Source organism: Populus nigra, chromosome 10 (assembly GCF_951802175.1).
Source record: "Populus nigra chromosome 10, ddPopNigr1.1, whole genome shotgun sequence".
Classification (NCBI taxonomy): Eukaryota; Viridiplantae; Streptophyta; class Magnoliopsida; order Malpighiales; family Salicaceae; genus Populus; species Populus nigra.
This window is the reverse complement of record NC_084861.1, coordinates 16,457,523-16,470,720: the sequence shown is the minus strand read 5'-3', so window position 1 is coordinate 16,470,720 and position 13,198 is coordinate 16,457,523. Positions and strand designations below refer to the sequence as shown.

The window sequence follows — 13,198 nt, the reverse complement described above, 5'->3', positions numbered from 1 at the left end:
GATTTAAGTCCTATTCTTGGATAGTTTGTAAGGTTTATAACTATTGAGTGTCAACAAGTATGGGTTTTTTTTTTTAATTATTATTATTATTCTTAACAAAAAGCAAGATCGATTTTCGTCTATCAAATGAAATGACCTGAAACAATCAGTCCAAACTATGGATGGCTAATTGAGCTAGTCCAAAAGGACTCATGAATACTCACTCCACTGCTTTAGTGCTTGGAGCCTGATTTTATAGAAATAATAAGTTGACGGAAAAATGAGGCTGAGGCTGATGATTTTCATTCTGATCCTGGAGGCAGTGACTCAATACGGATCACTTCCATGGCCTCCCTCAAGATTTGTCTAAAATAGGCATAGTCTAGCATTATTCATATTTTATTCATGAAACATGTACAAAGCAGATGATTGAGCTGCATGAGGGCTACCATCTACAGGGCTAGGAATTATGGCCTTTTGAGTGATCATTTGGAAACACTCTTATGTTAACTCAGCACCTTACTGCTCCTGTTTCCAGCTCAAATTTTACCAGAAAGAGCTCCCCATCAAACCTCAACTCAGATGCTTCGGCAGGGTGAAGTAAGCTATCCACCATTCCACCAAAAACATACAAGCGACGCCCTGAATGATCTGCACAGGCTCGATGGAATGATCTGCAGTTGGGTTTATAACCCTTTGCCTTGAGCCTTCTCCACATATTTGCTTGTAATCCCCTTGAGTTTAATGGAGTTGACTGCACTTTAATTGATGGGATCTTCCTAACATCTAACACCCAAAAATCTCCCTTCCTGTGTCTCTGTGAATCTTCACCTCCATAGATTAGCAGCCGACCTCCCAAAATTAGTGTGGCTGAGTGGCCAACTCGCGGGAGAGAGACTCCTTCAGGAATGTCTTGCAAATTATAGAGCATCTGTACCCACTTGAGTTGATCCTCAGATGCTTGCAAGAGCCAGACATCATGCAGCACATCATAACCCAAACCTCTTCCTCCAAATAGAACAGTTCCTGTTCCTTCGATACATGTCAATGTGTGTCCTGAACGAGGTGGAGGTGATGGATGCGCCACCAGCTCTATCCACGTTCCAGAACAGAAATTCTCTGAAAGTTCTAGAATCCAAGTATCTCCCAATCTAAGGCCGTACAATCCAATGCCTCCATGGATGACCATTGTCCTTTTATCAATGCAACAAGCAGCATGAGCCCCACGGGGTGGTGGTGCTACGGAGCTCACATCAAGCAGCCTCCATGACAATGTTGTTATACCAAGGTTCTCACTAAGTACTACTTGCCCCACCCATGTATCATTTTGACGCATCCCACGATCATTAATTCCTCCAAAGAGCACAAGATTTTCGCCAATGACGGCGCAAGTATGCCCAAATCTCCCACTCGGAATTCCTGAGGTAACCTTCTGCCATTTCAGCATTCGTTGAAAATCTTTACCTATGTATGCCACCCATGTATCATCGAGATCTCGCCCTGCGAAAAAGACCAACACAACAAAAACAAGAAATGGTTATACACCGAAGCAATTTGACATAAACAGGTAAAAATAAATAAATGCAGAACAGCTTCAGAAAAATCAAGAGAATGATGATCGTTCAATTATTGTCCATTTTCACTAAAAGTTTTCCCGATGGGGCCTGCTGAAATGATTCAACCATCCTTCCACAATATAATTATAACTCAAACTGCTAATAAATATTGGAATATATGAACAAAGTGGCATAGTGGGATGTGTTTTCCATTTCACAGTGCAGGAAGCGAAAACGGATGCTGAGATTGATTAGCTTCTGGAATTGACGCCTTTACTAGTTGCAATTACTTTCAAGTTCAAGGATGAGGGTAACTGTACTTTATCAGAAATGGACAATTAAATTGATTCTAAAGAACGTTTTTGACTGGAAAAGCAGCAGCAGAAAACATTGTGGAATAAGTAGATCATTGCTGCCATACAGTAATCTGGTTGCCAAAATGGGCACTCAAGAAGCATTATAAGAAGTGGGACTACTGCATTTGCAGCTAGCTAGCAAGAAAGAAACCACATCATCACTTCACAATATCTTGTATGTTAAAAATTTTAGCAGAGGAGCATGCTTTAGGCTATAATGCTGCACAGATACATGTAGTTAAATTTATAAACGTAGAAGGCAGCCAGAAACTTATGATGCATAACTCAACTCAACTCAACTCAACACAACACAACGAATGCTCGATTTCAAACTTACCAATACATTGAAGCCATGATCAAGAAGCAAGAAAATTCTCAAGCAATGAAACCCTAATCCATGGTTAGTTGAATCAGGAACACTAGAAATCTGAAGGCAGAACTAATGAGCAGGCATAAACTAATAAAAACATCACTTTAGCATCCTTAACCAGCAAATCAAACAGTGAAGCATCACAGACGCACACGGCCACATTTAAGAAACATAACTTATTAAGAGATTGGATTTGGGAATCATAACATCTAATCAAATGAAAGATAGGCTGACCTCCTTCACGGCCACCACCAAACAAGACCAGGCAATCAGATACAAAGTTGAGAGAGTGAGAAGCCCTGGGAGTTGGGAGCATCAAGTCACTATTTGGGTCAGGCAGTTTATGGCAAGAAAATGAGTCAAGCTGAGACACCTGCTTGTATAGCCTCATCCATGGCAACTGCTGATTGTTGTTGGTATTGATAGAAGATTTGAAGGCATCCACTGATGTGGACCCCCACTCCCTCCTGCATATGGACTCCCACAGTGTATCAGAAGTTGTTAAGGACCTGAACCTTTTGCAAGTCATGGCAAAGGAGATAAGTGAATCTACAGGAAGCAGAAGCATAATTGTGAAGAGATGGTCATCAGCCAGCTTAACTATCGGTGATGCTGATGATGATCCAATGTTGCTGCTTCTAGGAGTACTCTTTGCCATGAAGAAAGTAGCCATGCTTGTTGTTTTGTAGGATAGTCCTGAGTCCTGACTTGTGTTCTTTTAAGATGTAAGGCTATGGTTATTGGAGCAACTGAGGTATGTGGGATTGTGTTGGACAGAGGGTAGGGAGAAACAAAACATAGTTCTGAAATGGTCTGGTGTTCATGTCATGTCAAAGAATGAAATGGTGAAAAATATGGAAGATGGTAAATTCAGTAGACTTGAAAAGAGATAGATCGTGGATAGAAAGATAGGTGATGAGGGGAGCCCATTTCTTTTGTCTGGTACAAGAAATGATGAGCAACCTTCATTCTCAACTGTTCCTTGCCACCATGTCATTTTGAAGACAAGGAAGCCAAATGACAAATAGAGACCTTTGTCTGTATCTTCTCGCTTTATCTTCTTCTACTCTCTTATCTTTTTTTTCCTGAATTTACTGTGTGAGTCCAAATGGGATGTCCTTTTAGATAAGTTAAAACCCAAAAGACCCTACATATTACCCAATTCTCAATTGAGTTTCAAAACTATAAGTTTTATCAATTGAGTCCCAAAGAGTTCAGACACACTTCTCAATTAGGTCTCCCGTCCATCAATTGTTTTGTCAAGTTTCTTCAAAACGAAGCCGCTATACCGCGTATAACATGTGAAGCATTAGGGATCCGATTGATAGATTGTACTGTCTTGGGACTCAGTATAGATGACGGACTACATTGAGGTTTAGATTTACTTTCACTAGATTTCCCTGGCTATATAAAGGTTAGGGATCGACAAGCGGTTTATAGGATCCTTGTACATGACAGAGGAAATGTTTGCAACAGTGAATCATTAGGTGAGAGAGAAGAGGGCAATAGAATTTCGAGTGCCAGGTGGAATAGTCATCATCAGGATTGACACTTAAAAGGGACCATTAATCTACCACGTGTCATAATTGAAACCGTTGGATACACCATCATCATCACTAAGACACCAAATGAAGCACTTGTGTTAACTTCTAATGGTGGGTAAAACCCATGAACGAAACATCAACCTTCTTTTCATCCTGTTAGTGGAAGCAGTGAGAAGGCTTAACGAAAAGTATCCTATGAACCCTCTCGGTTCATCACAGGTTATTGAAGAATAGATTTAAACAAATGGCTTCCTTCATGCCTTGGTAGTCTCTCAACAGGCCAAAAACCAAATTTCTGATGCCAGGGGCTGTACCATTTTGATACTTCCTTGAGATAAGACTAAAACTTGGTTGCTTGCAATTATCAAGAGATTCTGTCTTGATTTGCAATTTCACGTTAATGACAATTACACCTTACAGTTTGATCACGGTGCATTTCAACATCACATTTTCAAACAGAAAAGGTCGGTCCTAGCCTATTTTTCCAAGCCGATAAGGATGACCGATGGCCATGCATGTTTGGAGAAGCTAATATGATGGCTGAATTTGTCATATGTAGTAGCCCTTTTGCCTTACGTGTGTTTTGAAGATCAATTACTGGCAATACAAGTCAAGCATTTGCAAGAAATTGTGCTTGCCATAAAAAAAAAACTTTTGCATTATCATGAGACCTGTGTACAAACTGCAGTCCACCTACAACAAGTCCTAGGAGTTTTTAGGACATGAAAGTTGAGGGGGAAAACGGGGAAAAGAAAACTAATGAGTTATTTTGATGTGAATTAGGATACAAACTCAGCTTCATGCGGCTATTTCGCTTCAAGCCCAATAAAAAAAGCAAGAAAGGTCGCATTAAAAGCAGCCCAAGTTTTATTTCTGCCAACCGTGCACCTGGCCTTTATTTATTAGTTTCCAAAGAGCAGCCTTGGCTTCCTCTAATGTTTCGACAGCGTGCCCATCTTCAAATGATAGCCTCTGTATGTTGAACTATAAAACAATAGAATACAAAATATAGTCACCAGCATAAGAACATAACCAAATATCGACTAGGAAATGTTCTTGAACGAAGGAATTACCTGTGCCCCTTGACGGACCCGAATATCAGTTCCTTTACTGTCTATTGATATAAAGGCAGCATCATCTACCTCTGTTTCAGATGACAGGAGCTCTTTAAGGGGTTTTGAGAAAATTGCATTAAGTTCCTGTAGCAAACGCAAATCCCAATACGGTGAAACCCAAAGTACATGCTGGAAAATCTTATCATCATAGAGAAAAATGTATGAGATAAGCTCTGGACCTATAAACTCAGAAACATAAAGTTCATGTGATTGTCGGGTGACTTTTTGTTAAAAGAAATCTATTATCAGGCCAAGTAGCACTTGAGATCCCTGAAAGTGGAAAGTGAAGCGACCACCAAGTAAACAATAATTACAGACACTCAACAAAACAAAACGCTACAATCAATAAAAGCCAAGCTACTTTTTGGCACATTCAAATCTGACTGCATTCAGTTGCAGCCCTCAAAAACTGTGTTTAACATTTGCATAGCTATACCTACATGCATGATTTTTCTGTTTCACCATTCCCTTACTATGACACATTAACAGCCATATCAGTAATAGACCAGACTAACGTCATAAGGAACTAAGCTTATTATTCAAAGATGAAATTCAGTCTGGCTCCTTAGTGTAAAAGAGCAAATCAAACTAATCAGTATTAGATATTTTCATCCTTGATCAGAGAACACCAAACAGAAACAAGTCCCAAATGAACTTATCAGACCATAGAGAGAATAAAATAAAAGATTAAAACACAATAACAGAACCAGAGACAACTTCCTTATGCATGTGCACATCATCTCTGTTGGAACTAATGAGGATTTTCAAGATCACCTTGAGATTTTGCTCCCCTCCATCAACTGCAATCTTATCAGGCTGAAGGGCCTCGTATTCCTTGACATCAACCCAAGCGACAGTGCCAAAACCTCCAATAAAATATATGTCACTGGCAAAAGATTGAAGTTTTTAGACATTTGATCTTTTATCTTTAGATTTAAAGATGAGCTCATAACATAAACTTAGGGACTCCACCTAATTACGAGCAGTTCCTGCCAACAAATTTACTGAAATGTTGATTAAGATGTATACAATATACTAGAATGCCGAAAATGTTCATTAAGTTTTGTAAAGTTAAATCCTCTGTTGAGTTTTAAGCCTTTACTCGCAAAAAAAACATCTCAAACACAGAGCACACAAATATCAACTTCCTTATTGCCACTGTGCTCAATAGGCCACGAATCAATGAGCATGCAAAAGAACACATCAGTTTGCAGCTCATGTCATGACCATCTAACAAGAAGGGCAACAAAAATTGCCCCAAAGATGCCATCGAAATAAGAATTTTAAACCTCTTCTGAGCAAAACTAACTAAACCAACTCTGAGAAGACATATGCTAATTGTATTTCCAGTTTTACATGGCATGTTCTTCAACCGCTTTGAAGTTTTGGTTAAGCAAGCACAATGCTCAAAATGCAGTAGATGAATTTGGAACTAATTTTTTTAATTAAAATTTGAAGCAGCTAATCTAAGGAGCTAAAAGCATAAAGAAAATCTAACCAAACCTTGATATGCAAGAAACAAACCTTATGTTTTGCATCCTGAAATAGTGGAAATTCCCCCACTGCTGGGAAGGCCCCTGTTGATGTTTTGCAATGTATTGCTTATGAGCCCACTCCTGGCAGATGCAAACAGATATTATACTCAACAAAGAAAAAAGAGAGATCCTCTAGAGTAACAAAAATGAAGAGATGATGCACATTCCCTACAAAAATTGGTGCTGATTCTTTAGAGAAATTTCTGTGTTTCTCAACAAACTAACAACCCATTGGCAGGTAAGTTACAGCAAAGAATGATCTCCAATATTCAGGAGCACGAATACCAGAAGAATGCAACATACTCTATTGAAAGTATCATTAATGTCAAAGAGATCCTTATAGACACTACTAAGATGGAAACTGGTCCTGTTGTGTATAACCTCGCACGGTGCATCTAGAAAAAAAAAGGAAAAGAAATCTAACCTTCAAGGGCATATAGCAAAACCATACTTTCTCAAGAGCAGAGGGAGGATTACCTGTTGGTGTTCTGGGAGTGGGAAAACATCACCAAAAATTGTTACCCTTGCATTTGATAAGCCACTCCACCCCGGGATCTATGAAACCTAACTGTCAGTAAAGTTCATAAACGGAGAAAAAAACTACCCAGGATTTTCTAGAGTGAAAGAGCATGTACTAACCTGCACAACTAGTGTGCACCTAGGGTCTACTAGCAAATTCCTTGTGTGGATGGCCAATGGTGAAAATGAAAAAATAGGATCTACAGATTGCGAAAACCAAAAAGATTAAATGAGTCAAATCATTTGCAGACACATGTACACACTATGAAAATCATTGTTAAATGTACAAATGAGTGTCCAGAATCGAGAGTTTGTGTCAAATTCTAGTCCAATTTGATTAGATCTTATTAGCCAAACTAACTATATCATTTAGCAGTAATCAGTAAGAAAACTTGAGAACTTACGGCCCATTGAATCTGGTGCAAAATCTACCAAGGAACCAAATGGATACCCTTCTCTTCGATGGTGCATTCGAGACATTATAGTGCACAGATGAGCAAATCTAGCCTGAGTTATGAAGAAATATGCATTCAGAATCATTATATTAAACACATGAAATTAGACACATTCTGGGCAATGACTGGGTTCCGGAGAAAAAAAACAAATGGTCATTACCTGCTCCATCAAATTGCGGACCGCTAATGCTGGTCGAGGTAAGCCATGAGCTGATGTTGCACTCTGCACTCCACCAGAAATTGGTGTTCTGAAAAGCCCAGCTCTGGCTCCCCCACCTGTTCCATTTCCATGTGGTACAATCAGAGGCGTCTCCACCTTCAGTATTTTCTCCGCATCTTTTTCACTACTTTCACTTTGATTTATGTTATCCTTCATAACATGAGATAAGCCATCACTACTAAGCCGAAGTAGCCATTTGATAAATCCAGTTATTGTCTACCTCATAGAAAAGAAAAGGTTCCAAAACATCATATAGGCATGCGAAGACAACTCTGATCGAAGACAAAGGAAAAAAAACCACACCCTCTACATTAAATGGAGAAACTGACCACAGGTTTTGCCCCCCCAACATCCCTAACAGCCTAACAACTCACTATAATCTGCGCATAATAAAAAATAAAATAAAAAATACACCGTTAAACAAGGAAACAAAACTTGAATGGACAGAATTGCAGATTCCTACCAGGTTAGTAGTATAAGAAATTGTGAGATTCTCAAGCTCAAAATAATCCTATCAGCTCTTCAACCCTGTTTCCACAACTCCCTTACCACCAAGCATCACGTCAGCCTATCAAAAACCTCAAGAAAAAGAGCAAAGTTCTTCTCTTTTCCCTAACATCCTAAAGAAAATTGAACCCTTTCTTAAAGCTAATTTCTTTCCAATCTCAACAGTAAAAAAATTCGCTCTTTCCAATCCTGAATAAAAAACAAACAAGACAATCAAATTCTCTGACACAACATTCAACCTCAACTATTTTTCCCTGTTTTTTTTCCTGAGACTTCCTTAAACCTTGCAAAAACTTTCATAAATTCGTATATTGTCAATCTATCAAGTCAAGAAATAAAGCATTCACCTTTATGACCAAAAGAAAGAAAAAAAAACATGATCACCTGAGGCAAAGAAAGAGTCTCATCAGAAAAGAAGGCAGACCCATTAGTTAACAGCCCCTGATCATCACCATCACCACCTGAAACATGACGTGCTAGAGCTGGAAGACGAAGGGAAATAAAGTGGGGATTTTGGGCAAATCTGAGAGACCCAGTCCGCTTGGTGTTGTGTAATTTGATAGGAGGAGGCAGAGGAGAAGAGGGGATGTTATTGAGAAGTGGGTATGTCTCTGGAAAGACAGAACTTGTCATCAGCATTGATTCCCTTGGAGTAGGCAGAGATTAAGAGAGGAATGAAAGCAAGGGTTTTATGACAACCCTTCTGGGTTGTGCGGGGAGGAGGCAAGTGCATGCGAGGGACGGGAGATTTCTTTTTCTTTTCTTTTTAATTGTTATTATTAATTATTTCATTATGAATTATCCGTAATCCTTATTAGCCTAGAATTATCACGTGAGAAAATTTTGCAGCGGGAAGACCCGGCGAAACCAATCTAGATTAGGGGGGGGGGGGAATTGAATAAAAAGTGGATTGATTTTAATATATATATATATATATATATATATATATATTGATGATTGGCAGATTATTAATTTACCAACTGGACCGAACACAAACACGGCCACTCTTTGGGCCCAAACAAAACCCCTCTTTTGGATCAGTCCATTTGTTATATCAGATTTATTTTTTATATATATAATGGTTTGGGCCTGCCCTTTTCCATCACCAGCTGCTCAATTAACTAACCCATCTAAATTACCTTTGCATGTAAAGATATGACATTATAAATAGACTAATTGGGATTAAAGATATAACTAATAAGGATAGCTATAAATTTGATTCGGGATAAAGATTGAATAAAAGTCAACCCATATATATATATATATATATATATATATATTGAAAGAAAAATGATAAAACAAAATAATAAAATGGCTTAAAACTCAAGTTACTAAAAACTCTAATGATGAAGACATATGATTCAATTATCAGAAATCATTAAAGTAGAAGCTTTGGCTGGGCTGTCTTGTCTTCAACTGCTGATGGATAATCTTGAGGATCCTACTAGGCAGACAACAAAGAGTAATATTGTTTACCTCCAAATATTTATTCCAAATTAATTTCTTAAATAATGTCAATAATCACTTCATGAGCTATATATATATATATATATATATATATATCTTATCAAGGAGGCATCATTCACCGTTGCTATTCTAATGCCTTTTTAAATGATTCTCCATGTAATTTTTATCTGAAAAAATATTAAATTAATGTTTCTTAAATATTTCTAAATAGTTTTAGATAAGAAAAATACTTTCAAGTTTTTAAATTTAATTTCTTATGTTTTTTGGGGGGTTGGTCTTGAAAGCTGAAAGCCCACCAATGAGCAAACTACAGAACAAAGTGAAAAGAGAGCAGCAAACATTATAACTCGCAGAAAAGAACCACCACCCACCTCCATGTCTTTTTCTAAAAGCCCTGCTGTCATCATGGACAACCTTGCTTCCTTGTTTTGAAAGGACCCTCCCTTTGCACAATCCCTTTGTTTGCTTTTCTAATTTTCTTCGACTTCAAGTTTTTTATTCCTTTTTGCTAGTAAGTTGAGCAGTGCTAGTTCAACAACTTCACACCTTCCTCAAACCCTTCTTAGGTTCTCAAGTTTTCACCATGTATCTGCATTTTCTCACCTCCTAGAGTTCTCCCACATTCCTGTTTTTTGTTATCCTGTTCTTCACCGGTTTCCAGTTCTTTTTCAAACGTTAATTCTTGAAGGTGAAGTTGGCATTGAGAAGCTGATGATCAAATGAGGACATCAAAAATTTCTTCATGGAATTCAGGCTATCATGCATGGATTCTTGCTTTTGCAATGACTCTACTGATACTGATTGCCTTGTCGAAGTCATGGTTTTATGATCACGCTTCTGCTACTGCAAGTGAGGATTTGCAGTACTTTTCAGTGATTGTCCCTTCAAAAGGGCGGGACTATCCTCCTGTTCTTGCTTATTGGATATGTGGTACTAATGGAGATGGGAAGAGAATGTTAAGGCTATTAAAAGCAATTTATCATCCAAGGAACCAATATCTATTGCAACTTGATGCTGAATCCTCAGATTATGAAAGGGCAGAGTTAGTTGTTTCAGTTCAATCTGAAAGTTTGTTTCAAGCATTTGGTAATGTTAATGTTGTTGGAAAAGGTTATGCTATCAACGAAATGGGATCGTCTGCTCTTGCTGCCATACTCAACGCTGCTGCATTGCTTCTTAAGCTGAGTGCAGATTGGGATTGGTTCATCAATTTAAGTGTCTCAGACTATCCTCTAGTGAGTCAAGATGGTAAATGCTACTTGCAATATTTTCTAGCAATTTAGCTTTGTGATGCAATGTCCACGGCATTTGTTAATAATAAATATTTCTGGGCAGATCTCCTCCATGCCTTCACTTCCTTGCCAAGAGATCTCAACTTCATCAACTATACTAATGACACTGCAAAAAACGAGTAAGCATGAGCCATTTTTCATCCTGCAATTTATTTACTTTATAGAGAGAAGAAGTTCAAGGCAACCTGATTGATTTAAAGAAGCAATGGCTGTTGAATTGATTTGGTGCAGGATACACAAGATTAACCAAATTGTTGTAGACCCCAGCTTACATCTTCAGAAGAGTAGCCACCTTTATTACGCTGTTGAGACTCGAACAACACCTGATGCTTTCAAGATATTTGGAGGTCAGTTTCCCTTACAACTCAAAGGGCATATCTTAAAGACATCACTTGTTGTAAATGCTTGTTTGTCTACCAGGTTCACCCTGGCTGATTCTTTCAAGAGCTTTCATGGAGTACTGTGTCCAAGGATGGGACAACCTTCCAAGAAAACTACTAATGTACTTCAGCAACACGGCATCCCCACTTGAATCGTATTTCCACTCTGTCCTCTGCAACTCTCCTGAGTTTCAAAACACAACAGTAAGCAATGATTTAAGGTACAATATTCTGGAAACTACTACAGATGGGGAATCACCTTATGACAAAATGCTAAATGGTGGAGCAGCATTTGCAAGGCCATTTAAAGAAGATGCTGCTGCACTAAACATGATAGATGAGAATGTCTTGAACCGTGAACCCAATGGATTGGTGCCTGGAAAATGGTGCTTAGACCAAGGTCAGAACAAGAGCTCAGAGGCATCAAAGCCTCCAGGGGAGGATTTGTGTTCAACTTGGGGTAACATTAATGATGTCAAGCCAGGATCTTATGGTATCAAGCTTGCATTTTTATTGTCTAAGATTGCCAGTGAAGAGAAATTGACAACTAGTCAATGCCTTCAAGCTACAAAAATGGGGTCATCATAGAACCAAGCATACATCCTTGTGTGGATAATTTTTTTCTTTTAATCGAAAACTATAGGTTAAATCAAGCTTCTTAGCCATATGAATCCTTTGCTAAATGCACTATAAAGGCGTACTTGCTTGTTAGAACAAAAGCTAGAAGCACCCAGTGATATATTGTACATACATTCACATTTTATCGAGGATTTCTACAATAAACTCATTGTTTTTCCCTTATCATTTATAGCATGCTTGATATGATATTTTTCATGAGATATACTTTTTATTACAAGATTGAATGGGGTAAAGAAGTTTTTAGTCTTTGATTTGCACAATAAGAGCACGAGTGTTTTTGGTTTTCACTTCTTAACACGGTGTAGTTATTAAAGTGCTTTTAGATTCAAATAATTTATAGCAAAAATTAAAGGGTTTTTTTTTATAAATATTGTGTGCTCGCATAATCTCGTCCTTTCATAGGAGGATGATTTATAAGAGGGATGATAAAGTCGATCTGTTGGTTAAGTTATACTTGTATTTCTTCACACTTACTGTAAATTGATTAAGCTATGTCCAAAGACAAGTAAGAAGACTGAAAAGTCTATAACCCAACCGGATCAAGTTTTATTGGTATTATTAAGGAGAAAATACATGATGATCTCGTCAGCCAGTACCTGCCCGAAGTCTCCACCATTCCCTTAAACCAAGGGATGAAGTGGGTTCTGACCTGGAAGTCATTACCAATATTCAAACAAATGAATGACCTACTGAGACAGAACGCAGGAGAGCAAGGAATTGGTTTCCCTTTCAAGGGTAGTTTCAAGTCTTGCTTTCCTGCCATATTCTTTGAATTATCAGCTTATACTTTTCTCCTTGAGTTTATACACTCTCAGGGAGAGCAGTGGTCATAGATATTCTCTAGTCCGAGGGAAATTTGATTTTTGTACAAATTAAATTAAAAAAAATGTTGGCTCTGCATCGCACACACCAACATATATATGCGCTCTTTGAACAGCTTATGCAGCATTTCTTAGTAGTTAAACATCATATTTTGAGACTATAGTAACGTTTGGGAACGTGTTCAACCTGCGTTTCTAAAAAATTTGAATTTTTTTTTTACTAAAATGTAATATGGTTTGTACGTTTTGGATCGTTTTGATGTGCTAATGTCAAAAATAATTTTTAAAAAATAAAAAAAAATCATTGGCATGCATTTTAGCACGAAAAGTTATTTGAAAAGCACCCGCAACCACACTGTCAAACAGGCTATATTCAATGTGTTTCGAAAATATTTTTTTCCACCTTCTTTTCTCTCTCTTCCACCTTGAGTAATGTGTTTTCC

At 38.0% G+C, this 13,198-nt stretch overlaps 3 protein-coding genes across 5 annotated transcripts; 1 reads left to right on the top strand and 2 right to left on the bottom strand.

Annotated features, from left to right (window-relative positions):
• Positions 1 to 169: 169 nt before the first annotated feature.
• Positions 170 to 3,256, bottom strand: LOC133705668 (F-box/kelch-repeat protein At1g51550-like). The gene is made up of 2 exons (XM_062130995.1): positions 2,496 to 3,256; positions 170 to 1,479 (listed from the first exon to the last, which is right to left on the bottom strand). Exons 1-2 carry the CDS (start codon positions 2,932 to 2,934, stop codon positions 491 to 493), a joined length of 1,428 nt encoding a protein of 475 aa, XP_061986979.1. The 5' UTR covers positions 2,935 to 3,256; the 3' UTR covers positions 170 to 490.
• Positions 3,257 to 4,439: 1,183 nt separating this feature from the next.
• Positions 4,440 to 9,015, bottom strand: LOC133704055 (uncharacterized). 2 transcript variants are annotated; one of them, XM_062128791.1, is made up of 9 exons: positions 8,541 to 9,015; positions 7,590 to 7,865; positions 7,379 to 7,481; positions 7,095 to 7,174; positions 6,933 to 7,010; positions 6,445 to 6,536; positions 5,695 to 5,806; positions 4,879 to 5,004; positions 4,440 to 4,789 (listed from the first exon to the last, which is right to left on the bottom strand). In XM_062128791.1, the coding sequence occupies exons 1-9, from the start codon at positions 8,793 to 8,795 to the stop codon at positions 4,673 to 4,675; spliced, it is 1,239 nt and encodes a 412-aa protein (XP_061984775.1). In that variant the 5' UTR covers positions 8,796 to 9,015; the 3' UTR covers positions 4,440 to 4,672. The 2 variants fall into 2 exon arrangements, with proteins under 2 accessions (XP_061984775.1, XP_061984776.1); XM_062128792.1 differs by having other exon boundaries at positions 7,590 to 7,799; positions 8,541 to 9,011.
• Positions 9,016 to 10,059: 1,044 nt separating this feature from the next.
• On the top strand, positions 10,060 to 12,096 carry LOC133704624 (beta-glucuronosyltransferase GlcAT14A-like). Of its 2 annotated transcripts, none has more exons than XM_062129504.1 (4): positions 10,060 to 10,858; positions 10,959 to 11,034; positions 11,116 to 11,262; positions 11,336 to 12,096. In XM_062129504.1, exons 1-4 carry the CDS (start codon positions 10,343 to 10,345, stop codon positions 11,881 to 11,883), a joined length of 1,287 nt encoding a protein of 428 aa, XP_061985488.1. In that variant the 5' UTR covers positions 10,060 to 10,342; the 3' UTR covers positions 11,884 to 12,096. The 2 variants fall into 2 exon arrangements, with proteins under 2 accessions (XP_061985488.1, XP_061985489.1); XM_062129505.1 differs by having other exon boundaries at positions 10,065 to 10,871; positions 11,147 to 11,262.
• Positions 12,097 to 13,198: the final 1,102 nt, after the last annotated feature.

Coding starts and splice junctions, on each gene's coding strand:
- LOC133705668 (XM_062130995.1), bottom strand. CDS start 2,934: ATGGCTACTTTCTTCATGGCAAAGAGTACTCCTAGAAGCAGCAACATT. Junction 1,480..2,495: donor TGGTGGTGGCCGTGAAGGAG/GTCAGCCTATCT, acceptor TCTTTTTCGCAG/GGCGAGATCTCGATGATACA.
- LOC133704055 (XM_062128791.1), bottom strand. CDS start 8,795: ATGCTGATGACAAGTTCTGTCTTTCCAGAGACATACCCACTTCTCAAT. Junction 7,011..7,094: donor GGTGCACACTAGTTGTGCAG/GTTAGTACATGC, acceptor TAGGTTTCATAG/ATCCCGGGGTGGAGTGGCTT. Junction 5,005..5,694: donor GAGGGGAGCAAAATCTCAAG/GTGATCTTGAAA, acceptor CGTTTGCTACAG/GAACTTAATGCAATTTTCTC.
- LOC133704624 (XM_062129504.1), top strand. CDS start 10,343: ATGAGGACATCAAAAATTTCTTCATGGAATTCAGGCTATCATGCATGG. Junction 10,859..10,958: donor GTGTCTCAGACTATCCTCTA/GTGAGTCAAGAT, acceptor ATTTCTGGGCAG/ATCTCCTCCATGCCTTCACT. Junction 11,263..11,335: donor TGCTTTCAAGATATTTGGAG/GTCAGTTTCCCT, acceptor TTTGTCTACCAG/GTTCACCCTGGCTGATTCTT.